Source organism: Alternaria alternata (genome assembly GCF_001642055.1).
Source record: "Alternaria alternata strain SRC1lrK2f unplaced genomic scaffold CC77scaffold_18, whole genome shotgun sequence".
NCBI classification, from domain to species: domain Eukaryota; kingdom Fungi; phylum Ascomycota; class Dothideomycetes; order Pleosporales; family Pleosporaceae; genus Alternaria; species Alternaria alternata.
The window spans coordinates 407,632-427,732 of record NW_017306207.1 but is presented as its reverse complement, the minus strand read 5'-3'; the positions used below and the strand labels follow the sequence as shown (position 1 = coordinate 427,732).

The following is a 20,101-nucleotide window of genomic DNA, read 5'->3' as shown; positions in this document are numbered from 1 at the left end:
CGCATGCACTGCCTGGAACAAGAGTTCTTGGTGCCTTGGTAGTGCCGCGATGGCGTGGTCCCCCAACAGGAAAGTTTCTCAATAGCATTCTAGATTTAGCAAGCAATGATAATGAAGTAATGATGAGCACTGTTGTTAGAGTCCGCAAAGAGAGGAGGTTGGTAGGAACGCGTAATGTCGCGTGTCTAGGAGTTTGTTCAGCCGCGACTGTTTTCCGCACTAACTTGGCGATAGCGTCGTTGCTGCTCCAACTAACACGATTCCATCAAGAGCAATTTCTGGTCATATGAGCACAACGTTGACAGTTTACTGAGGTTAGAAAATGATGCATCACTATTGCTATTCACACAAACGGCTGTTAAGACACTGTTATATCCAATCGGCTGGGCTCTTCAGGTTCTTTTCCTTTTCCATTCCTTTTGTCTCCCTCGCCTTTTCATTAACACTCTCCATCTCGAATCCAGCAACCTTCTTGTAAACCCTTCCAATCTCCTCCAACTCGTCCTTTGGAATGACATCATACACACTCTTGAAGCCATCCGGCGCCCTTTCCTCCGCAAGTTGCAAGACGTGATCAGGACCGTTCGCTCGATTTGCCATGACGATCTTTGCGGTAGGCGGCAGCCTCTCCAACTCGTATGCTTTCAGCGCACCGGCAATATCTGAAATGTTGTTGGAGAGGTGTTTGGCAAGTGTTTCAGCGTCGATGATGGCTTGAGATGCGCCGTTGGAACCGATGGGGTACATAGCGTGCGCTGCATCGCCCATGAGCGTAAGACGACCGAACGACCAGGCTTCTACAGGGTCGCGATCAGACATGGGAAACTCGAAGACCTTCTCTGTGCTATTGATCAAGTCCTTCATCTCCAAACCTCCGCATCTCCATGTCTCAAACGGACCTGCGAAAATGTCTTTCTTGACAGCCTTAGTCCAGTCTGTCTTTGGTGGTGTCAGGTCCACGTCATCTTTGTCGCGTATGCGCAACTCTGCGATCCAGTTTACGAGGCTTTTGCCTTTGTCAGCTGATCTTTGGCTGATGGGGTATGCGATAAATTTCTGGTCGGCGTGGCCTGCCCATACCATGCTTGCGCCTGTCAAGTACTGCTCGCGCTCAATGCATCCACGCCAAAGCATGCGTCCTGAGAAGCGTGGTAGTCCTTCGCCCGGGTAGAGAAGTCTCCTGGCCGTGGAGTTGATTCCATCAGCAGCGATAAGGATATCACCTGTTACACTTGACTCATCCACTGGCGCACCGTCCCTCCTGTGCGAAAATCGTGCTGTGATGCTCTCATCGTTCTGATCGAATCCAGCCAAGGCGTGGTTTAGGTGAAGAACATCATTGCCAAGACGCTCCTTTACGGCGCTCAGAAGCAACATCTGGAACTCTCCGCGATGGATCGAGAATTGAGGCACCTCGTATCCTGCATCCATGCCTCTAGGCTCGCTGAGAATGGAATCGCCATGGCGATTGTAGAAGTTCAGCTCTTTTGTCTTGATGCCCGTCTTCTCCAGTGCTTCAAGTAAACCTAGATTCCGCAGAATCAAAACTGCGGACGGCTGGACATTGATGCCAACACCGAGCGTTGTGAGCGTCGACGCTGTCTCGAAAATCTGAATGTCGCTGAAGCCGGCGGCATGGAGCGCTAGCGCAGTGGTCAATCCACCGATACCGGCGCCTGCGATGAGAATTTTTGGCTGCGTGTCCAAGAACGGCATGTTGGGAAACACTTATGCAGAGTCGATATATAGTCAAAGAAGAGAGAATCTCGCAGTCAGAGGCAAGATACACAATAATCACTACCAAGTCGGTCCTACTCCCGCGTGTTTGTGGAGAAATTACGTTAAAAGTGCTCTTGAACATACTGCCGATTTTAGCTGCCGCGGCTCGAATGTAGCCGCAGCAGAGCAATACCCAGTATTTCCTCTCGTCCCGCAACAATATTAGCCTCATCACCGGTATTCGCATGTATTTCGGGCACTCTTCGTGTGGAGTGTGGGGAAGATAGAGGGTCTAGTAAACTAGTCGCCCGTGCCATGGCCGAAATCGGTTGGTCGGTCGATCGCCCACGAGAGCCTTGCAACACTCCAGTGCACTAAAAGAATACATCTCAAACTTCGACATCGAACAAAATATATTGAACTCTAACCGAAACACAATTGAAGAAAGGCCCAAATCTTAACAATTGTAGCGTCGTAGAGACATATAATCAACAATTTAGTATCCTAAACAACAAAACCGTCTTCTCCATGTGAGCATAACCTTAAAATGATCCAACATTACATCCCTTATCCACAGCCAGACGACTCTGACTAAGGAGCATAATCCTCATTACCATCTTTGTCGTATCTGACATACTTAACCCTGTCCATACCATGCGTAGCCCGGAGGTGGCCTAGGGAATTAGTAAAGCTTAGATGCTTGTCACGACGATGATGCTTACAGTTGTCAGGAAATGAGCAATAGCCTTGATCGCGCTCGAGGGCGCATTGATGGCCGAGATCTGAAGTCGAAATGTTAGCGGCACTGTGAATGTATACCAAGGTGGCCGTAATGATGGTGGGCTCTGAAATCCTCTTGATCACTATGTACTTACAGCAGTCAATGTTTTCACAGTAGCGGTTCTTACAAGCCAAACTGCGTGTTTTGTAGCGCAAAGCGTTCAGTTCAGCCGTTGTAAGCTTCGGCTCATGCTGGAAGTGACAGAACTTTCCATTCTCGCAGTGACCGCCAAGGTGCCAGTGATTACACATCTTCTTGCCTACTTTTTTCATGCGTGCTTCAAGCGAAGCTACAGCGGAAGGATCTTTTGGTGGCAGTGGTTCGTCAAGCCGTTGTCCACCTTTGTTGTAATAAGCATACCTCTTCTTAGTATTTTTCTTAGTAGCAGTTGTAGTCGGTACGACGGAAATGTTGCCGTTTTCAGGAGCACCAGATTTGCCCACAGTGGCTAAGGGATTTGAGTCAGCCGTGCGCCGTCTCGTATTTGATACGATTGTGCTATGTTACTTACCCCACGAAGAGTCGCCGTTAGATTCACTAGGTGTGGCGGCTGACACCGGAGTGACGCTAGGCGAGGGAGACACCACTGGGGCCCTCGAGATGAACGTGGGCGACGTATTGTTATCGTTCGTGACGGAACGAGAGAGGGGCTGCGGCTGTGATACAGGCTGCACCGGCGACTGCACGGCCAACTGACCGAAGCCGTTGGTAGGAGGCGTATAATCGGGCAGGGGCTCATTCCTGAAGACGTCGTCGAAACGAGTGCGTTTGAAGTTGACTAAATCCGTGAATCCACGGTAAGCTGGTGTGGTCTCCAGAAGTGTGATCCGGCCGGCTTTGGCGGCATTGTGTTTGAAGTGTTCGAAATTTAGGAGATATCCTGCGTCATGGCAGCCACCAAAGATGATGTGACGGCAGGTAGGATTGTCGCTAAAGGTGCGAAGCATTTCTGCAGACAACATGTCAACGCTAGTCACTATAATCGGGAGAAATGTAGTACCCTTAATCTTGTGGTCGGCCCTCTCCTTTCCGTGACCGACGTCGATAACACTAAATAAGGGTTGATTGACGCTGAAGCGCTGTGCAAAGGCTCGCAATTCCTGTGGACTTCGAAGAAGGCCAACCGATGCCAACTTTTGTGAGAGCTTATCGAGACTTAGATAGACTTGGACCATAATCGGCCAGTTACCGGAATTGTTGTAGAGCGAAGCAACATGGTCGCGCATTGCATGGTACAATCGTGATGCAGCTTCCGACCCACCGTCGCCACCAGCGGCTTGAAGTAACGCATCTTGAAACTGCAGATGAATAGTCAACAACTAGAATCATGGGTGGGTTGACTGTGCCGCGATATCATGTGAACGTTATCGACCATGCACGGGCCCAAATCGATAAACTGTTGCCAGGATAGATGGAAGATTCGACTCAGAAGCCTGGAAATACTTACGATAGCTCCATCACCATCAATAAGTGCCAATACAAACGAACTCGCTTCCTGCAGCCTCAATCAGCACACAAACCCGTAAGGCTGAGTTTCCAGCGAGTAACGCACAAGCTGACGTTCGTAATCCCCCACCAAACCCTGTTTCTCTTCAACGGTTCTCTGGTAGTTTCGCCTGATATCCCTTTCACTCAAATAATCATTCTTCAAATTGCCGTGTTCTTCGGACAAGGCTTGATACTTTGCTAGAATTTCCTATTCCTTTGTCAACGTTTGTCGCACGGTCGAACACGCGACTCAGCGACACGTACGCTAACGAAATGCTCTCTGGCCTCATCAGATGCGCGGAAGGTTTGCATTTGATGGACGAACCGCTCGTAGTCGTTGTAATTAGACATGATGACGGAGAGCCTGGTATCGTTAAAGAAGTGTTCGGCCGTGGTTCAGTGCGGGTAAGGTGAGCTGAAGGCAGCACTCGAGATAATGCGTACAGAGTGGAAGAGGGTCCGGGCGGGAAGCCTAGACTGAAAGAGTGCAGAGCGGGGCGATCACATCCACCTTGTGTAGAATCAAACACCCAGGTTCACTGCGCTTCGTTGCAAGGAAATCAGGTTGGTACTTGCATGAGAAAAGATGTCGTAAAGCGTCGAGATTCTCAAACAGTTTTGGTAGATATGCCGTTGGTGGATTTGTAGTAAATGTGTTGTTTCTCTCAACAGGGCGCAGCTCTTTTCGTGCATGAGCTGCAACGGTGGGCCATGGGAGGCACAGGCGAGCGTATCGCCGTCTGCCCTCTTGTGTGACACAAAACATTATTGACAGCACACAGCCCGATGGCACGACGAGGGAAGAATGTTCTAGAGCTTGCAGAGTGACTGCAGGTGTGCCTCAGAGGATTAGGTAACGTTGGATCAGCGAATAGCGGAGATGACGATGGCACGTCCTTGAACAAACAAAACGCGACGGGTGCGGCAAGATTCTTAGACAGCGTGAATTTCTCCGGTCATCAAGGACGAGCCTGACGAACAGCTGAACGCATCTAAACGAGAAGCTAGCTATAGCTCACTATGACCGGTGGAAGCGAACTGAAGCAGGCGTAGAGCGAGCGAGAGGACTTTAAAGCGACTGGGTTTTGACAGCAAATGACCAAAGCTTTAGGAACATTCGTTGCATACACAGTATGAATTGTGTTTACTGATAGTGTTATATTGGAAGTGGAACCAAAGGGCTGAAGGGCGTGAATAACGCGTAGCAGAAGGTAGCCCGACGCGTATCTTCGCATTGCTCGGACTCATCGCTCGGTCTCGGTGCAATTCCGCGTCTGATCCGCGTCTGATGTCAGCATAAACGGTACCTTTGAACCAACCTTAACCCCACAATGACGCCAAACAATCTGCACGAGTGCCTCCAGCTGCAATGGCACGTAAAGCTGACATGGGGTACTCTCGCCCTACTTATAACCGTCCCCTAGGGCAGCAATTGCAGCTGCATGCTTCGCATTTCCTCTCGACCTCTCCGCACCCTCTACAGCTTCCACAAGCTACCTAAACACTACAGCCAAGGCTCAATTGCGATTCGATATCATACCACCACCATGTCTGCGAACAAGAAAGCACGCACCCAGCCTCCGTACGAGCTGTTGTACTGGCCTGGCATTCCAGGACGTGGGGAGTTCATTCGCCTGGCGTTTGAAGCAGCAGGCGTCTCCTACAAAGACGTTTGTAATGAGTCTGAGGACGGTATGCAGCACAAACCCACACTCCACTCTGTACTGCCCTAGCTAACAGCTTGGTAGGCATGAAAATTATCGGCACCCTCACCGACCAGTCCTCCACAGGCTCCGACGGCAACCCTCCCGTCTTCGCACCACCTGCCCTGCGCGTTCCTGGCGAAGGCAAGAACGGTGCTGCGCTGGTTCTCTACCAGACGCCATCGATCCTCTCTTACCTTGGCGACAAGCTTGGTCTCAGTGGCGCAGACGAAGCAGAGAAGTCGTGGATCCTGTCGCATACTCTGACGGCGCTGGACCTCAACAACGAAGCCCACGATACGCACCACCCCGTTTCGATGAGCTTATACTACGAGGACCAGAAGGAGGAATCGCTCAAGAAGGCTACCGACTTCCGCGAGAAGCGCATTCCCAAGTTCCTGAAGTACTTTGAGCGTGTGCTCAAGGGCAATGAGGCGCAGGGACAGGGCAAGTTCCTGGTTGGGGATAGTCTCAGCTATGCCGACCCTACAGTCTGGCATGTGCTGAGCGGATTGGAGTTTGCCTTTCCCAAAGAAATGGAGGCAAGGAAGAAGGACTACCCACTCTTGTTTGGAACCTTCTATGACAGCGTCAAGGAGACCAAGGGAATCAAAGAGTACCTAGCTAGCGAGAGGCGGAAGGAGTTCAGCATGGGTATCTTCAGGCATTACCCTGAGCTGGACCGACAGTAGACAGATGAGCATGCCAAGGCACAGGCACCATCACAGTAAAAGAAATCAATTGCAAGTGGTATCTTGAAGGGGTGCCTAATACAGGCTCATATCATCTCATTCTCATTCCTTTTTGATGCCGGTACATGACGCATAACCGAAGCCCTGCCGTACTCCTGACCCATGTAGATATAACGAGATCGATCAAACCCAACGAACCCGCCTACATCTAGTAGTCGGTCTGCTGGCTCTGGGGGAACTCGAAGTTGACGCCCTTGCCAGTGAGGCGCTTGTAGACCTCGCTGTAGGTGTCGAGCCTGTAGTCAACACCACCGCGCTCCTTCTCGTCAAGGACAACCTTGAGGATCTTGCTGCCGTCCTCACGGGTACGGAGACGCTTGCCGACAATCTCGACGGGGAAGACGAGGTCGGTCAGGATGGCGTCGTGGACAGCGGTGAGAGTCCGGGACTGGGGACGCTTCTGGGTCTGGTTGGTGCGCGAGCGGTTGGAGCGCTTGGGGCGGGGGAGAATGCGGCGGGAAGCAACGATCAGGACGTGGCGGTCAGAGAACTTCTTCTCGAGCTCACGGGTGAGACTGAGAGATGTTAGTATGGGAATTCTTTCACTTCATAAATAGGACATACCGCTGCTGGGCCTTGTGCCATCCGGACAGAAGGGGAACAGGGACGAAGATGACAATAGCCTTGCGTCCGTGGCCAACCTCGATCTAAGAATCCTGGTGTCAGCTTGATGTTGCTGCCCAGTGCCCACCGCCTCTTCAATGTATGGGTATGGGTGTAGGTAGGTGTGTAGGCGACGCTCGATAGCGCATGGTGGTGTTCGGGTTTTCATACCTCGCGAGCAGAGACGAACTGGAGAGGGCGCAGAGAAGCCTTCAGGTCGGGGACATTGTTCTCGAGGTCAGTCAACGCCTGCCGTGCGTGTTAGTGCTGGCGTCGCCCATGTGCAATTGACGGGCAAACTTGCGCTGGCGATGCTGGTCTCGATCTCAGAGGGGTTCTGCCTCGACGGGCTGTTGGGCGCGATCTTGTTCAGAGAGTTGGCGGACATTTTGGCGGCTTGATGTCGAACTGGTCGGAGTCTGAAAGTTCGAGGTCGATTGCGAGAGACGAAATCACTCACGGCAGGTGGGCGTCAAGCGAGGCACTAGTCTTGTTTGGGCGCTTAGCGTAAGCTCCAAGTTCAGCAAGGCGCCATGGACGCAGTTGAACACGAACACAACAATTCATCGCCGACATTCCGAAATAAGCCCCACCTGCTTTGCTTTGCCATTGACAACCATCACCATCACTTAGCTGGCGCTTGATCAATAATATGTCTCTAACTTCAGGCTTATGTACAGAACAAACTAGCGCAGTACTTGATTTTGATATTGCTGTAACTACTGTCTATGTCCAATCCAAGGGGTATTGTTCATTTCGCTAGGCTATACGTTCGCAGAAGAACGCGTAAGAATCTTTCATGCCTTTTCAATCGCTTCTGCAGACTAGGTATACCTAGGTAGGTCTCAATACTCCTCGAGCACATCCTCGCAATTCGCCTGCTGCACAATCTGATTCCTGATCTCCTTCATGGCTTCCCAGCGTTTCGCTGCCTCCTTCTTGCCAGCGCGGGTCTTCATCATCTCCGGGTATCGAGCATGACGCTCGTCTGCTATATGTACAACCCGTCGGACCGTACCAGTACCACGTGGCTCAGTCACACCTCCGTACACTGCCCCGCGTACGATGCCCACTGCGCCTAAGCCATCGAGACGGTCGGCGTCTTGAACGAGCTGAAGGGCAGGATAAGCGGCACACTGTTGGGCAACCATAATCGGATTTCGAATCTCGCGTGTGAAAGATACCAGGGCCGCAACGTGCGAAGCAGGACCCCAAATGTACGGCGGGCACTCGGGTGCGGATTCTCTAATGAACGACTCGATAAAATCCCGCTGTTGCTCCTGATCAGCTTCGTCGGTTTCCATCTTGACTAGCTCATCCGAGAGGTATTTTCCATCTCCAATATCGTGCACCATAGCCGCCACGTAGACAACTAGGGGATCGACGTTCCGGAACACTTCACGATCCTTCTCCGCATGCCAGAGGCGATGTGCATTCATGACTACGCGTTGGACGTGCTCGAAGTCATGAGAAGGGTCGTAAGCTGAGGAGTTCATCTTAGCGCGGACGGCGATGTTGATCTTCTCGAACCAGCGCCTATCCTTGTCAGCTATCGCAGCACCGTCCATCAGTTTGTCAAGAGATATGAGTCGCGTATCACGTTCGTCGTTTCGACGCTTAGTATTGCTCTTCACCGAGCTCAGTGGCGATGAGCTATGGGAAGAAGGAAGCTGGTCCGCGACTGAGGATATTGTCTCGTAAGGTGATTTGGAAGTCCCCGATAGTTTTCCGAAGTTGGACATGCGACGGTGGATGTTCTTGAAGACTCCGTCTGTCTTGCTGGTCTTAGTTTTGTCTTGAGACATGGTGACTAAATAGGAGTATGCAGGGCTTGATTGACTGTACGAGTGGATCTTGATGATCGATCCGGTTCAGGGTTGATAGTAAGGAATAGAAATTGCTCGGGAAATATGTAGGAAAGATCGTCGGTTTTATTGTATGGAAGAGCTTGAACGTGCACTTGGGAGAAAGGCTACAGTGTAGTTTCACTTTTCTTCGTGTCTGCTGCATCTCAAGCTCCTGTTTGGTAGGTGAATTAACCTCTACTGTTACGGCAACTCAGTTTGCAACGAGGTGGCCAAGCTTTACAAAGCGCTCGCTACAGCTCATGGAACAGCCGCGTGGCATTGGAGTATGCCGACTCAGTGCTGCTGCACAAGTATCACATCTTGTGACTCGTGGTTGTAGTCTAGATGCTACGTACACAATGCCTCGCACGGCTCTGCTGCCAATCACTTAGCTAGGTGACGGCAACCGCTGGATTGCTGGCCCAGTGTATTGGCGAATCTGTTTGAGCATACTAACTGACACAGCCTGTAAAAGAGTCGAGTACACAGTCTTGAATATTATGATGTTTGTATTACTATTCCAGAAAGAGGTATGTCAACCATCGAGTAAGAGACAAAAGAAACCCCTGCATAACTCCTCGCTGACTGGGATATACATGACAATTCATAGTTGGACAAGGATGCGATCAAACTTGCTAACAAGTCCTCCAGCATGGTTTCCGATAGCACAACTCAAGCATAGCCAAAGAATGGCTGGTATCTCTGACAACCCTTGTGTAAAGCTTTTCTCGTATGATGGGGTATGATATCGATTGGATGGTTGTGGTGGGTGATAAAGAGACGCTTAGACTCGCGAGCCACGACTGCAGTGTTGTTAGCTAGAGCTTCACAAGATAACGACGAAAGACTTACCCAGCAGCACGGCCCCTAAGGCGATGTACTGTCAATATTCCAAGGATAGCAGTCGCCAACCAAAGGATCATAGACAAGAAGGAGAAGGCTTGAGCAGCGCGCCATTGACCGCATGAGTTGTTGCGGCTAAAGGATACACCGCTCCAAGCCCACGCGCTACCACAGCCGCGGCCGTTGAACCAGCTAACAAGGAGCCCGAAGACAGCGGCCCAACCGGCTGTAAATACTGCGCGACAGTTGTTAGTAGTTGTTTCAATCATCGTGGAGGATTGAGGCACTCACTAAAGTCGGATGTATAGCCGGTGATACTGGAGCTGGTGGGGATAGCCCAGATGACGGCGAAGAGAATGGAAAGCGAAGACCAAATTATGGCGAAGATCAAACGACCTAGAGGCCCGACATGATATCGTGACCGTTGGTAAACAAAGTATGCTGACAGACCCAAGACGATAGCAGCAAAGATCCATTGCGCCGTGCGCAGGATGATCGAGAGAAGACGTGTGAAGAGCATCCTTATCAGGGGAGTAGATCGGAATGGATAGTCGGTGTCTTTGGTGAACTGATACTGTGATGCTGGCAAGACTCGGTAGTTGAATTGATGCTTTGTGGTAATAGTATGTGTTGGCCTACTGCAGTATATATACATCTGGCACCCACGACTGTGCCTTGCTTCGTCGGAGGAACCACCAACAAACGTCAGCCACGACCATTGCGTAGCATTCTTGGCATCCAAGAACGGCCGACAGTCACACAACCGTAGGGTTTGCGGTTTCTCGGCCTCGTCAGCCACGCATGTTTTCTGTCTCTGAATAGTGTGGCTAGTGCAGTGGAGCCGCATAGCCGTGCAGATCGCTGGCTTTTAGCGCACTCGCTTTGGTATGAGATCATCGTGTCTTGGTTATCCCTGCCAGGACGCGTGGCGCATGCGAGTGTGGCGCTGCCATTTGTTGACGCTGTCGGATATTAAGAGCAAAAACCTTGCATCGTGATTGCCGATAACCGCATAGTTTTGGTGTTTTCTTGACTGTTGATGGCCTGGACCGATGACGATGAAAATTTGGACTCTGACCTAGGAAGTGTTGAAGCGACAGCAAGTTATTGCAAATGAGCACAGGATCGGCTCAGATGAAAAGCAACCACATGCCACGTACCCATGCGTTTCCTGGGGTGTCCTGCTGTGGCAGTTACTTCCTGTCTTCGTACGTCGTCAAGAGACGTTAGAGCCCAAAGACGACGCTCCATCTTCCATGTAGCGACCACGTAATAACCCGGTATCTTGGGAACAGGCACAGGACAGAGCCAATTGCTTTCGAAGTCGCAAGAATCAAGGAAGACAGTTGTCGCGAACCTCTGGGGGATCCTTGATTTCCAAAGTCGTTGTGCTCCATCTAGTCGTGCGCTGCGTAGGGCTGCGCTGGGGCCAAGCCACTGCATTACGCATGATAAGGCCGAAGTGAACTCTACCTAGGTAGGGTCTCAAACCTGGTACCTGTCTCGATTTGGAAAGGAGTGACCAAGTTCTCCCATCGCGTGTACGGGTTGCAAAAAAGTAATGAGCGACCAGTACTCACCAGCAGACAGCTGTTAGTATCTCTCTGTCGAGCCTGCAATATGCGGTAGACCGACTGACAGCATGTATATAGCAAGACGATCGCAAAGGCTAGGAAGTTTAGGTAAAGGTTCTTGGGCCATCTAAAATCAGCACGCATGTCGATTTGATGTAGAACGGAGCCCGAAAAGGTATCGTGACCCTTAGAAGGGTCAAGGTTAGTTGATGACGCGCAGTCCCTCCTCGAAGCGAGCACGCGGCAGCTCTTCGACGCGTCTTCTTCTTCTCCGACATTCTCATCACCACACTCTTTCACCAACCGCGATCGTGAAACAGTGAAATCCAGTAGCTGTCAGGGCTTTGATCGTGTTCACAGTTGTACGTCGTTTAGGTCCGGTCCGGCGATGGCTCCGGTGACCTCTCAGGGCTCGATCGCCAGATGCACTGTCAAGCACTACATCCTATGATGCCTCCGTAGCAAATCGCGTAAAGAAGTCACTCATGAGGGTAGTTGATGCTTGAACTCATGATGTGTCGTGATGATGACCGGCCACAAAGGTGTGCCGGACCGCCATTGGGTATTGCCGCTCACAAATCTGAGACTCAGCCTCGCGCCACAAGCGCTTAAGGAGATCACATTACGCTGCGGTATTCAAACGCAAGTCGCAAGGTCGATGCGTTCTTGTCCAAACTCTCGAATCCTTAACTATAAGATGGCTGCGTGTCTCGCGATACAAAGGCTTAAGCGGCGGAGAGAAAACTCCTACCTGTACACCAATGAAGCGTCTCTATATGAGTTGGCCCAATGCGGGTGCTACTACTGTCGTGTTCTATGCGAGGCCAGGCCAGAATATGCCAGTTTAGACGAAGTGTATCTGGAACTGCTCGATACAGCCTTAAACGCAACATATTTCCAGGAACATCATGGAAGTAAACGCTCGCTGCTGAGAGAATTCTTCGTTTTGGATTGTGAGTATGAGAGCCTAGGATGGAGTCGTTCTAACAACAACACAGCTCAAGACGACCCCATCATTCCTACGGCAAGACACATACCAGGCAATACTGGCTCAAGGCAAAGCTTCAAAACCATCAATGACTGGCTTGATACATGCATTAAAACACACCAAGGCTTGTGCTTGGCGTCGCGTAGCGAGAACGCTACATTGCCTGATCGAGCAATTGAGGTAAGCCTCAACATGCCACGTCGGATCCGCCTCGTCGATACGAAGAACAGAGAAGGGCGATATGCGTGTCTGAGCCACTGTTGGGGCGACAAGCAGCCTTTACGGACGACTCTAAAGCCAGACACCCTCTCGATTCATCAGGAGAACATCCGGGAAGAAGATCTGCCGAAGACATTCCGGGATGCGATCACAGTCATTTTGGCGATTGGGATTCAGTACATTTGGATAGATTCGTTATGTGTAGGTTATTTTCGGATCGATCGTCCCTGCACGTCTCCTTGCTGAAATTGCCTACAGATTATCCAAGATGATGAAAAGGACTGGCAGATCCAATCTGCAAAGATGGCCGCCATCTACTCCAACTCCACTGTAACTCTGGCAGCTACAGAGGCTTCAAATTCAGAAGAGGGCCTCTTTCGTAAGACTCCTGAGGCGCACATAAGCCAATCACTGTCCAGTTCTTGTCACATTTATGCTAGAAAGCCAGTTGATCACAGAATAAGTCAATCGCCGCTCCTCAAGCGAGGTTGGGTCTTTCAGGAACCCCTCCTAAGTCCACGGATACTTCACTTCGCTGAGAATGAGCTGATATGGGAATGTATGCAACATCAGCGCTGCGAATGTGGGTTTCTTGACTGGCGTCATCAATGCCAGCCAGCGGTATGGGAGCTGGACCTAGCACCCAAAAATCATTACCATCCAGCTGGATGGCGCTTGCTCAGGGGTAAACTATTAGGAGGAGATAATCCATGGACAATCGCCGCCTTCGAGTTCGCGTGTCTAAAGCTTTCAAAACCAAACGACATCTTCCCAGCAATCTCAGGTATCGCAAAAAGCTTTGAGGAAGCTACTGGCTGGACATATGTCGCGGGGATATGGAGAGAAACGATGCCACTTGGACTGTTGTGGCGCACATTCAAAAAAGGCCATCGGCCTGTTCGTTGGAGAGCACCGTCGTTCTTATGGGCGTCTATCACCTTTGACGACCTTGGAGTGGGCCGGGGAATATATCACGTTGGTCTTCAGAGCCCAAAAGTTTCAGCATTTATCAAGGAAGCCAAAGTCTCGCCTATAGGCAAGGATCCTACGGGTCAGTTGAAGGGCGGATACATTGTCTTATCAGGAACCTTGATACAGGCATTCATTAGTCATGTAGGAGTCGACGACAGGGACTGGCACCAAGCTTTCCTCACGCCGTTAGGTAGAGAACGTGAAGATTCATATCGCTTTGGCACCGACTTCGATCTGACACAGTCAGGTCATGTGGTAGAAGATGGCGAAGCTGTGTTTTGTCTAGAAATAGCTCAGGGGGAAGTTGAGTCTAAAGAAATGATATGGTATATGGTGTTGGTAAAGAGAAACCTACGACCGTGGAAGTTTAATGGCCACAGGTACGACGGCGAATTCGAGAGGATAGGTCTCTTCACGGAAATCATTCCACAGGACCGAGTTAATCGCAAGCCCTTCGAGGAAGCGTCACCAGAGTATGCAGTTGAGCGCAACGCTGTAGTGAAAGTCATCTGATACGCACCTCAGCCGGAGACGTGGTATATGGCAAGTTGAAGCGCATGTAGAGAACCGTGGTAGCAATGTAATTGAAGCGTCCAGACGATACTTTGTCAATCAAACGCCTTACACCATGCCAGATGCGACTCGATGCAATGCAAACCCCTCTTTCCCAAACGTTTCTTTCTATAGTCAATAGATCATCAACGTCAAGTATACGCCAGTCTATCTTTCCTCTTGTTCTGGCATCCCCCATTAACCTAACCACACCCACCAAAACAGTAACATAACCGCGGCAAAGAACCCAACCCAGGCTTTCCAGCCTACGCCCGTCTTTTGCGCCATCCTCAACATACGATTCATGGTACCCTTGATCTTATGTCTCGAGTTCTCAAACTGATCGTTCATTTTCTCGGCGAGACTAGTGGAATCGCGGATTTCATCGCCGATGAGATGGGTCAACTAGTAGATGTTAACACAACACTCTCCAAGTAGTGCGATTACAGGAAAGAGGAACAGTAGAGAAGAGGATGCAGAAGAGAAGAAAGAAAGCAACATACGTCCTTCAACATCTTGACCTTGCTAGTCAGCACACCAACATGCTCATCATTCTGGCTCTCCAACTCATCCAACACAGCCGCAGAGTACTGTCCCCTTGAATTCGGTGTCGCAGCCCGATATATGCCATCCCTTCCATCATCACTCCCCCTTCCGCCCCCTACACCATAACCCCCATAACTACTCCCTCCGCTCCCAGGATATAAGCTCCCATTCGCCTTACTCCCACCAGCACCAGGATATGCGCCAAAGCCTGGCCCGTCGGCGGAGGAAGGTGGTGTGTAGCCGTAGCCGCCAGCAGCATTGTAAGGGCTTGCGCGAGCTTTGTTTTTTGATTTCGAGGGTGAGGCGCTGCGGTTGTAGGAGGAGAAGAGGTCGTCGCGCGCGTCGGCGCGGCTGCTGAATCTACTTGACATGATTGCGATGTGTGTGAATGCGTGTGGTGTGGTACGCTATGTTGTTGGACGTCTCCCTTCTTAGTGTCCCCTTTCTGGGTTCAGGGTCGAGGGTCGAGGGGTTTGATATTCGGTGTCTCGTTTCGTGGTTGAGGCTTAGGGCGGCGCGTGCAGTCTGGCGATACGTGGTCGAATTGCGAATCTGGGGTAATGCGCTTGTACGGGAGCCTAGTTTGTGCTCCGGGGGTGGATAATATGTGGAGGGTTGTCGGGCACTTTTTCGGGAGTGAGAAGTTGCCCGGAGGTTAGAAGATGTTGGGCAGTGCTAACGCCGAGTGCGCGACTAGGAACACGTTGTTGGAACGGCGGCGGGTAGGAGCACGTGTTGGTGGCGCAAAGGAAGCTCCTAGCATGAGAGCGCACATGTGTATTCACAAGATCAATACGAGGTATGCGGGTAACTTGTAGTTATGAGTACGTCGTTAAAACATGTCACAGAATTGCGGTCAGAGTACAGGCCACATTTGTAACCACGGGTATCTTCATGAACATTTCTAGCATTTCCGATCTTGGTAGACTACCAGAAACCAGCTTGCAAGAGTCATTTGAAACACACAGGTGTCCCCACAGACTACCCACACCACCGTATGCATCTGTACAAGTACAAGGAACCCATCCAAACCATATGTGCATTCTTCATTCCAAAGCGTGAAAGTGGACTTTTCTCATACGTGGCTCTGAACATGACCAGCGACTCTTGGACATTGTAAGATTCTGCGTGTGCCTGGCGGTATGACACGTAGGCGTGACTCGTAGTATCGTTGAACAATATTTTCCAGCCTGGGATCACGCCCCTGCTCACACAAAAGGCCCAGTCTAGTTCTTAAGACCAACCTTGTTGAGCAAGCTGCCTGTTCGTCCAGCAACCATGGCCTTGTCGTCGAAGATCTTGAGCAGGCTCTTCCATACCTGGCCTGGCTCTTGACTTGCGTCAATGGGCTTCCAGATACCCGTCTTCTGGTAGTATGCAACAACGGGCGCGGTCTGGGCGTGGTAGGTCGAGAGACGCTTCTTGAGCGTGTCCTCGTTGTCGTCGGAGCGCTGGATGAGCGGCTCACCGGTTACGTCGTCGGTCATGGGGGCCTTGGGTGGGTTGAAGATCTTGTGGTAGGAGCGGCCGGATGCGGGGTGAACGAGGCGGCCAGTGATACGCGAGACGAGGAGGCCGTCGTCAATTTGCAGTTCAATGGCGTGTTGAAGGGGCTTCTTGGTCGCAGCAAGCATACCGTCGAGCTTCTCGGCCTGGGTTACTGTTCGTGGGAAGCCATCGAGGATGAATCTAGGGAGACTCCGCGTTAGCATGCCTTTCCGATATATCCAAAAGAGACAAATCGTCAGAGTACGCACCCCTGGGCGCACTCGGCGTTGCCCTCGAGCTCAGTCTTGATCATGTTGATCATGATCTCGTCGCTAACCAGACCGCCGGCATCCATAATCTTCTTCGCTTCCCGACCGAGGGCTGTCTTGGCCGCGACTTGAGCGCGTAGCATGTCTCCGGTAGCCTACAATCTGTCAGCCTGCCATTTCCGGCTTCCCATGCCGCAGCTTGGTGTCGTGGATAGCGGTAAAACGTACAAGATGGCATGCGCAGAACTTCTCCTTGATTCGCGGCGCTTGTGTGCCCTTGCCTAGACCCGGTGTAAGCAAAATGCCACATTTCGACCCTCTCGAGCGGAACTACGCACCAGCACCTGGTGGTCCCATCAAGATCATCCTGACGCTCTCCGCCGACGTTGATGCACCCCCACTCTGGCCAGACAGCTTGTTCTCCAGCTCAGCGATGCGCTTCTCGAGCCTGTTGACGGTGCTCTTGAGGTCATCGACCACGGTATCTGCTATTGGTGCCATTGCGCCGAAATGTGAGGAAAAGTTTTGGGGGGAATTGCAAAGGGCGATGAGAAGGACAAGAAGATGCGCGGGCCGCTGGGAGTGGAGAAGGGACAAGTGCGCAATGGCAGGTCGCGTTGTGGACGAGGTGGAGCTCACGGTCGTTCGCTAGCTTGCTTCTGCGTTCGGCTGCTTCGCGGGAAAATGCTTCCTCCTGCCCGATCCTCGGTCACGTTAGCCTTAGCAGGGTGATGTCAGAGCAAAACGTTCCTGAGCGCACGAGGCTAGCCGCACCATTAGCGGAATATTCTCGGAATATTCACTGCTGTTATTACCTGCCGACACTGCTATGCTTCGTACGAGTCGGGACATGGCACTAGAAGGGCCAATGCATCGTACGTAGTAGTGAACGGGTGGGGTCACAATGCCATTTCGGCACGGCTGCACGCATAGCACCTTGATAATGCATTCAGAGGGGATGGTATCATTGTATACGTTGCTCTCATCAGAGCCTTCCAAAATCCTAGTACTCATTTCCAAGCACCTTCTTCAGTCCCTTGATCTCCGTCTCGTACTTCTCCACCTTGTTTTGACTAGTCATCAACTTTGTCAACAAATAGTTGATACGCCCAGCTGTCTGTGCAGGCTGGTTCTTTAGCTTGCTCAGTAACAACAACTCGTTCTCGCACTTGTCAATCGTCGCGTTCTCAATCTTTGTCAAATGCGTCAGGATGGCAAGGTCCAAGCGGCTCTTCAGCACCTTGTCCTCAGTCAAGCGCTTGAAAGCGGGGTGGTAGACAGGCTTTCCTGGCTTGATGATAGATGGACGTCCATTCGCACCAGAGACGATGGAAATGAGCTCAGCCTGTTCGAGGGCGCGAAGGACGGATTCGCCGCCAGTCTTCAGAATGTCGTCGATGAGAACTTCATTGTATCTTAGACTTTCTTTCTGAGCGAGCTCCTTGATGAGAAACCAGGCTTGCTCGGCATTCCAGTGTCGGTTTCCGCCTTCATCCTCTGCGCCAAAGATGTACATCTTGAGAATCTCAGAAGCTGACTGGTCGATGATCTCGTGCACAGCTTTGGTGGGTGTCTCACCAGTCTTGATGCGTCGGGACAAGAACTCAAGATCGGTAAGGCGGCCACCCAGCAAATCGATACAAGTGTCGAGCTCATCAAGGTCGTTGCGGTGCTCAGAGGGCAGCTTCTTAGGGGAGCCGTCCTTTGGCGCTGGGTCATCCTCAACATCGGCGTCAAGATGCGTGATAACAAACCGCTTCGCTACCTCAGGGCTGCAGTCGGACAAAGAGATTTGACGGAACATACGGTCCGGCATGGCCTTGGAGAGCGATTTGCTGAACGCGACATCGTTGGTCAAGAAGATAACATGAGCCACATTTGTCGTTGTGAGACGGGCGGCCCATTCTGCGATCTTGTCATAGACGATACCGCCTTCCTGGCTTTTATGCAGGAAGTTGTCAACTACAACGATCGGCCTGCGCTCTGGGTGTGCTTCAAGCCACTCGTCGTCTCCCAAGTGCGCATCCTTGTCGTTCTTATGACGTGTGTCCAAAGCGATTTGTCGTAGTGCCGAGGTCGTAGTGTTCCAGATTTTGCTGAGTTGAGAGTCAAGAGTCTCGGAGAAGCCAGTCTTGACACCTGTAGCACCCTGGGCAGCCATGTCGATCATCCCGGATATACTGTTCATCCAACTGAACACAGGTCTATAGCCAACAGACAACGCTGCAGCATTGATGGTAGCGCTCTCGCCTCGGGCCTCCTGGATAGGTTTGCAGTCGATCACAAGCTTGAGCTTCTTATCCTCCAAGGCCTCGTCAACGACAAGTTCGCGCTTGCCAGAGCCCCGAGGACCCTGGACAATGATGAAAGTTTCAGCAGTCTCCATCAACCAAGTTCTGATTTGTTCAATGTCATCTTTCCTATCATCCCAGATAGCATCCATGCTGTCATCGTCGTCGCGCTTATTGCCACCGTGAATGATATCTGTGGCATATCCCTTGATCCACTGGTACCACTTGTTGTCTTCAATGTGGAAGTTGCGCGTGATGTGGGCTTTCACAAAAAATGTTCGGATACTTCGCTCTTGTCAGCTCACGCTATCTATGTAGAGGATGGACTTACGGGTCAAAGACGATGGCAACGGTACCAGCGATAAGAGCAGCTACAATCGGGATGATGATGCGAGGATGGCCAAAGATCCAGTCTCTGATATATCGAGGCTTGATCTTCTGCTCGTACTTCAACCTTAGGATTGTGCCCTTCTTGCCACCTCCTTCAGCTTCTGACACAAGATAGCCATGCATACAGTTCCTGGCCATGATAGCCTTCCCAATGCTAGAATAGTCCAGATATGCGAACTTTGGGAGTACTTTCGAGTCGGGAGGCTGCATAACGATGTCTGATAGCTTGCCGTATGGCCTGAAGAACTGGAAGAGCTGTTCTTGGCTCATTTCTATAGCGTCAGATGCCGGCACGCCTGCCTCGGCAGAGACAAACTCAACTCGCAGACGTGAAGCTGGGAGACGCATGAGATCTTCAACCCATGGCTTTCCCTTAACCATCTTCGCGCGCATCCTCTTCCATGGACTCCACCATGGTTTGACTGGTTCGTCTCTTAGGTACTCTTGAAGCACTTTTTCAATCTCAGAAGCAGAGGCATTTCCGTCGTGAGTGAACTTGACGAATGCTCCTCCTTCTCGCATCCGTGGAAGTACCTCCGTGCCAGTAATCTGCAAGTTTCGTTTCGCACTCGCTCTTTCAATGACGGCTTTAGGGTCGGTACCAGATATGTTCGGACTGATGAGGCGATCTAGTATCCCTGGCAACGGGAGACCTAGTACCTTACGAATCTGGATAGGAAATACATTGTTGAAGAAGAGGATGCCCTCGTTAGGTCCTGCGCTGATGTGACCGGTTTTGTCTTCACCAGCCTGTAGTCCAGTTACATAGCGAGCAGGGACGGTCCACGGTCTTCGACAACCTAGACTGCTTGGTTTACATGTCGCTCTAAGTGTCGGATGTACGATCCTGATGGCCTGTTAGTATATTTGCGATGATCGCCAACAAGGATCCAGCTTCGTAAACGCACCTTGTCGGCCCATGCAGAGGGCGACGACACGTCTGATGCCAGCCGGTACGGGGTAACATATTCACGACCTAATTGTCACCGGGGCATGGCGATATACAGAATACAACGAAGGTCAGTCGACTGATGTTCGCTGCCTGGAGTACCGTTCAAGACTAGCGAATCTAGAGA

At 51.2% G+C, this 20,101-nt stretch overlaps 10 protein-coding genes across 10 annotated transcripts; 2 read left to right on the top strand and 8 right to left on the bottom strand.

The window, feature by feature from the left end:
- Positions 1 to 325: 325 nt before the first annotated feature.
- Positions 326 to 2,002, bottom strand: CC77DRAFT_1023070 (FAD/NAD(P)-binding domain-containing protein). Its single transcript, XM_018525608.1, has one exon. The coding sequence runs from the start codon at positions 1,714 to 1,716 to the stop codon at positions 370 to 372; it is 1,347 nt and encodes a 448-aa protein (XP_018382978.1). The 5' UTR covers positions 1,717 to 2,002; the 3' UTR covers positions 326 to 369.
- Positions 2,003 to 2,119: 117 nt separating this feature from the next.
- CC77DRAFT_1023069 (hypothetical protein) lies at positions 2,120 to 4,770 on the bottom strand. The gene is made up of 9 exons (XM_018525607.1): positions 4,433 to 4,770; positions 4,253 to 4,352; positions 4,053 to 4,196; positions 3,948 to 3,995; positions 3,501 to 3,798; positions 3,012 to 3,449; positions 2,595 to 2,948; positions 2,442 to 2,501; positions 2,120 to 2,393 (listed from the first exon to the last, which is right to left on the bottom strand). The coding sequence occupies exons 2-9, from the start codon at positions 4,337 to 4,339 to the stop codon at positions 2,311 to 2,313; spliced, it is 1,512 nt and encodes a 503-aa protein (XP_018382977.1). The 5' UTR covers positions 4,340 to 4,352; positions 4,433 to 4,770; the 3' UTR covers positions 2,120 to 2,310.
- Positions 4,771 to 5,646: 876 nt separating this feature from the next.
- On the top strand, positions 5,647 to 6,476 carry CC77DRAFT_1023068 (glutathione S-transferase). Its single transcript, XM_018525606.1, has one exon. It carries the CDS (start codon positions 5,739 to 5,741, stop codon positions 6,381 to 6,383), a length of 645 nt encoding a protein of 214 aa, XP_018382976.1. The 5' UTR covers positions 5,647 to 5,738; the 3' UTR covers positions 6,384 to 6,476.
- Positions 6,477 to 6,591: 115 nt separating this feature from the next.
- Positions 6,592 to 7,434, bottom strand: CC77DRAFT_1033454 (ribosomal protein S7e; the record flags this gene model as incomplete). The annotated part of the gene is made up of 4 exons (XM_018526800.1): positions 6,592 to 6,958; positions 7,008 to 7,090; positions 7,218 to 7,295; positions 7,351 to 7,434. 4 exons carry the CDS (start codon positions 7,432 to 7,434, stop codon positions 6,592 to 6,594), a joined length of 612 nt encoding a protein of 203 aa, XP_018382975.1.
- Positions 7,435 to 7,891: 457 nt separating this feature from the next.
- Positions 7,892 to 8,614, bottom strand: CC77DRAFT_1042696 (hypothetical protein; the record flags this gene model as incomplete). The annotated part of the gene is made up of 1 exon (XM_018527279.1): positions 7,892 to 8,614. The coding sequence occupies one exon, from the start codon at positions 8,612 to 8,614 to the stop codon at positions 7,892 to 7,894; it is 723 nt and encodes a 240-aa protein (XP_018382974.1).
- Positions 8,615 to 9,741: 1,127 nt separating this feature from the next.
- CC77DRAFT_1033452 (hypothetical protein) lies at positions 9,742 to 10,256 on the bottom strand (the record flags this gene model as incomplete). Its single annotated transcript, XM_018526799.1, has 2 exons — positions 9,742 to 9,971; positions 10,028 to 10,256. The coding sequence occupies 2 exons, from the start codon at positions 10,254 to 10,256 to the stop codon at positions 9,742 to 9,744; spliced, it is 459 nt and encodes a 152-aa protein (XP_018382973.1).
- Positions 10,257 to 12,490: 2,234 nt separating this feature from the next.
- Positions 12,491 to 14,002, top strand: CC77DRAFT_1064170 (HET-domain-containing protein; the record flags this gene model as incomplete). The annotated part of the gene is made up of 2 exons (XM_018528692.1): positions 12,491 to 12,718; positions 12,776 to 14,002. The coding sequence occupies 2 exons, from the start codon at positions 12,491 to 12,493 to the stop codon at positions 14,000 to 14,002; spliced, it is 1,455 nt and encodes a 484-aa protein (XP_018382972.1).
- A 52-nt stretch (positions 14,003 to 14,054) lies between these two features.
- On the bottom strand, positions 14,055 to 15,320 carry CC77DRAFT_1042694 (hypothetical protein). The gene is made up of 2 exons (XM_018527278.1): positions 14,545 to 15,320; positions 14,055 to 14,446 (listed from the first exon to the last, which is right to left on the bottom strand). The coding sequence occupies exons 1-2, from the start codon at positions 14,956 to 14,958 to the stop codon at positions 14,240 to 14,242; spliced, it is 621 nt and encodes a 206-aa protein (XP_018382971.1). The 5' UTR covers positions 14,959 to 15,320; the 3' UTR covers positions 14,055 to 14,239.
- Positions 15,321 to 15,345: 25 nt separating this feature from the next.
- On the bottom strand, positions 15,346 to 16,973 carry CC77DRAFT_1023065 (adenylate kinase-like protein cytosolic). The gene is made up of 4 exons (XM_018525605.1): positions 16,683 to 16,973; positions 16,573 to 16,625; positions 16,345 to 16,499; positions 15,346 to 16,276 (listed from the first exon to the last, which is right to left on the bottom strand). The coding sequence occupies exons 1-4, from the start codon at positions 16,843 to 16,845 to the stop codon at positions 15,814 to 15,816; spliced, it is 834 nt and encodes a 277-aa protein (XP_018382970.1). The 5' UTR covers positions 16,846 to 16,973; the 3' UTR covers positions 15,346 to 15,813.
- A 308-nt stretch (positions 16,974 to 17,281) lies between these two features.
- CC77DRAFT_1023064 (hypothetical protein) lies at positions 17,282 to 20,088 on the bottom strand. The gene is made up of 3 exons (XM_018525604.1): positions 19,934 to 20,088; positions 18,967 to 19,872; positions 17,282 to 18,920 (listed from the first exon to the last, which is right to left on the bottom strand). The coding sequence occupies exons 1-3, from the start codon at positions 19,990 to 19,992 to the stop codon at positions 17,348 to 17,350; spliced, it is 2,538 nt and encodes an 845-aa protein (XP_018382969.1). The 5' UTR covers positions 19,993 to 20,088; the 3' UTR covers positions 17,282 to 17,347.
- Positions 20,089 to 20,101: the final 13 nt, after the last annotated feature.

Coding starts and splice junctions, on each gene's coding strand:
- CC77DRAFT_1023070 (XM_018525608.1), bottom strand. CDS start 1,716: ATGCCGTTCTTGGACACGCAGCCAAAAATTCTCATCGCAGGCGCCGGT.
- CC77DRAFT_1023069 (XM_018525607.1), bottom strand. CDS start 4,339: ATGTCTAATTACAACGACTACGAGCGGTTCGTCCATCAAATGCAAACC. Junction 4,197..4,252: donor CCAGAGAGCATTTCGTTAGC/GTACGTGTCGCT, acceptor ACAAAGGAATAG/GAAATTCTAGCAAAGTATCA. Junction 3,799..3,947: donor TTGATGGTGATGGAGCTATC/GTAAGTATTTCC, acceptor ATTCATCTGCAG/TTTCAAGATGCGTTACTTCA.
- CC77DRAFT_1023068 (XM_018525606.1), top strand. CDS start 5,739: ATGAAAATTATCGGCACCCTCACCGACCAGTCCTCCACAGGCTCCGAC.
- CC77DRAFT_1042694 (XM_018527278.1), bottom strand. CDS start 14,958: ATGTCAAGTAGATTCAGCAGCCGCGCCGACGCGCGCGACGACCTCTTC. Junction 14,447..14,544: donor AGGTCAAGATGTTGAAGGAC/GTATGTTGCTTT, acceptor AACATCTACTAG/TTGACCCATCTCATCGGCGA.
- CC77DRAFT_1023065 (XM_018525605.1), bottom strand. CDS start 16,845: ATGGCACCAATAGCAGATACCGTGGTCGATGACCTCAAGAGCACCGTC. Junction 16,626..16,682: donor GATGGGACCACCAGGTGCTG/GTGCGTAGTTCC, acceptor CACCGGGTCTAG/GCAAGGGCACACAAGCGCCG. Junction 16,277..16,344: donor AACGCCGAGTGCGCCCAGGG/GTGCGTACTCTG, acceptor GAGTCTCCCTAG/ATTCATCCTCGATGGCTTCC.
- CC77DRAFT_1023064 (XM_018525604.1), bottom strand. CDS start 19,992: ATGTTACCCCGTACCGGCTGGCATCAGACGTGTCGTCGCCCTCTGCAT. Junction 19,873..19,933: donor CCTCTGCATGGGCCGACAAG/GTGCGTTTACGA, acceptor ACAGGCCATCAG/GATCGTACATCCGACACTTA. Junction 18,921..18,966: donor GTTGCCATCGTCTTTGACCC/GTAAGTCCATCC, acceptor ACAAGAGCGAAG/TATCCGAACATTTTTTGTGA.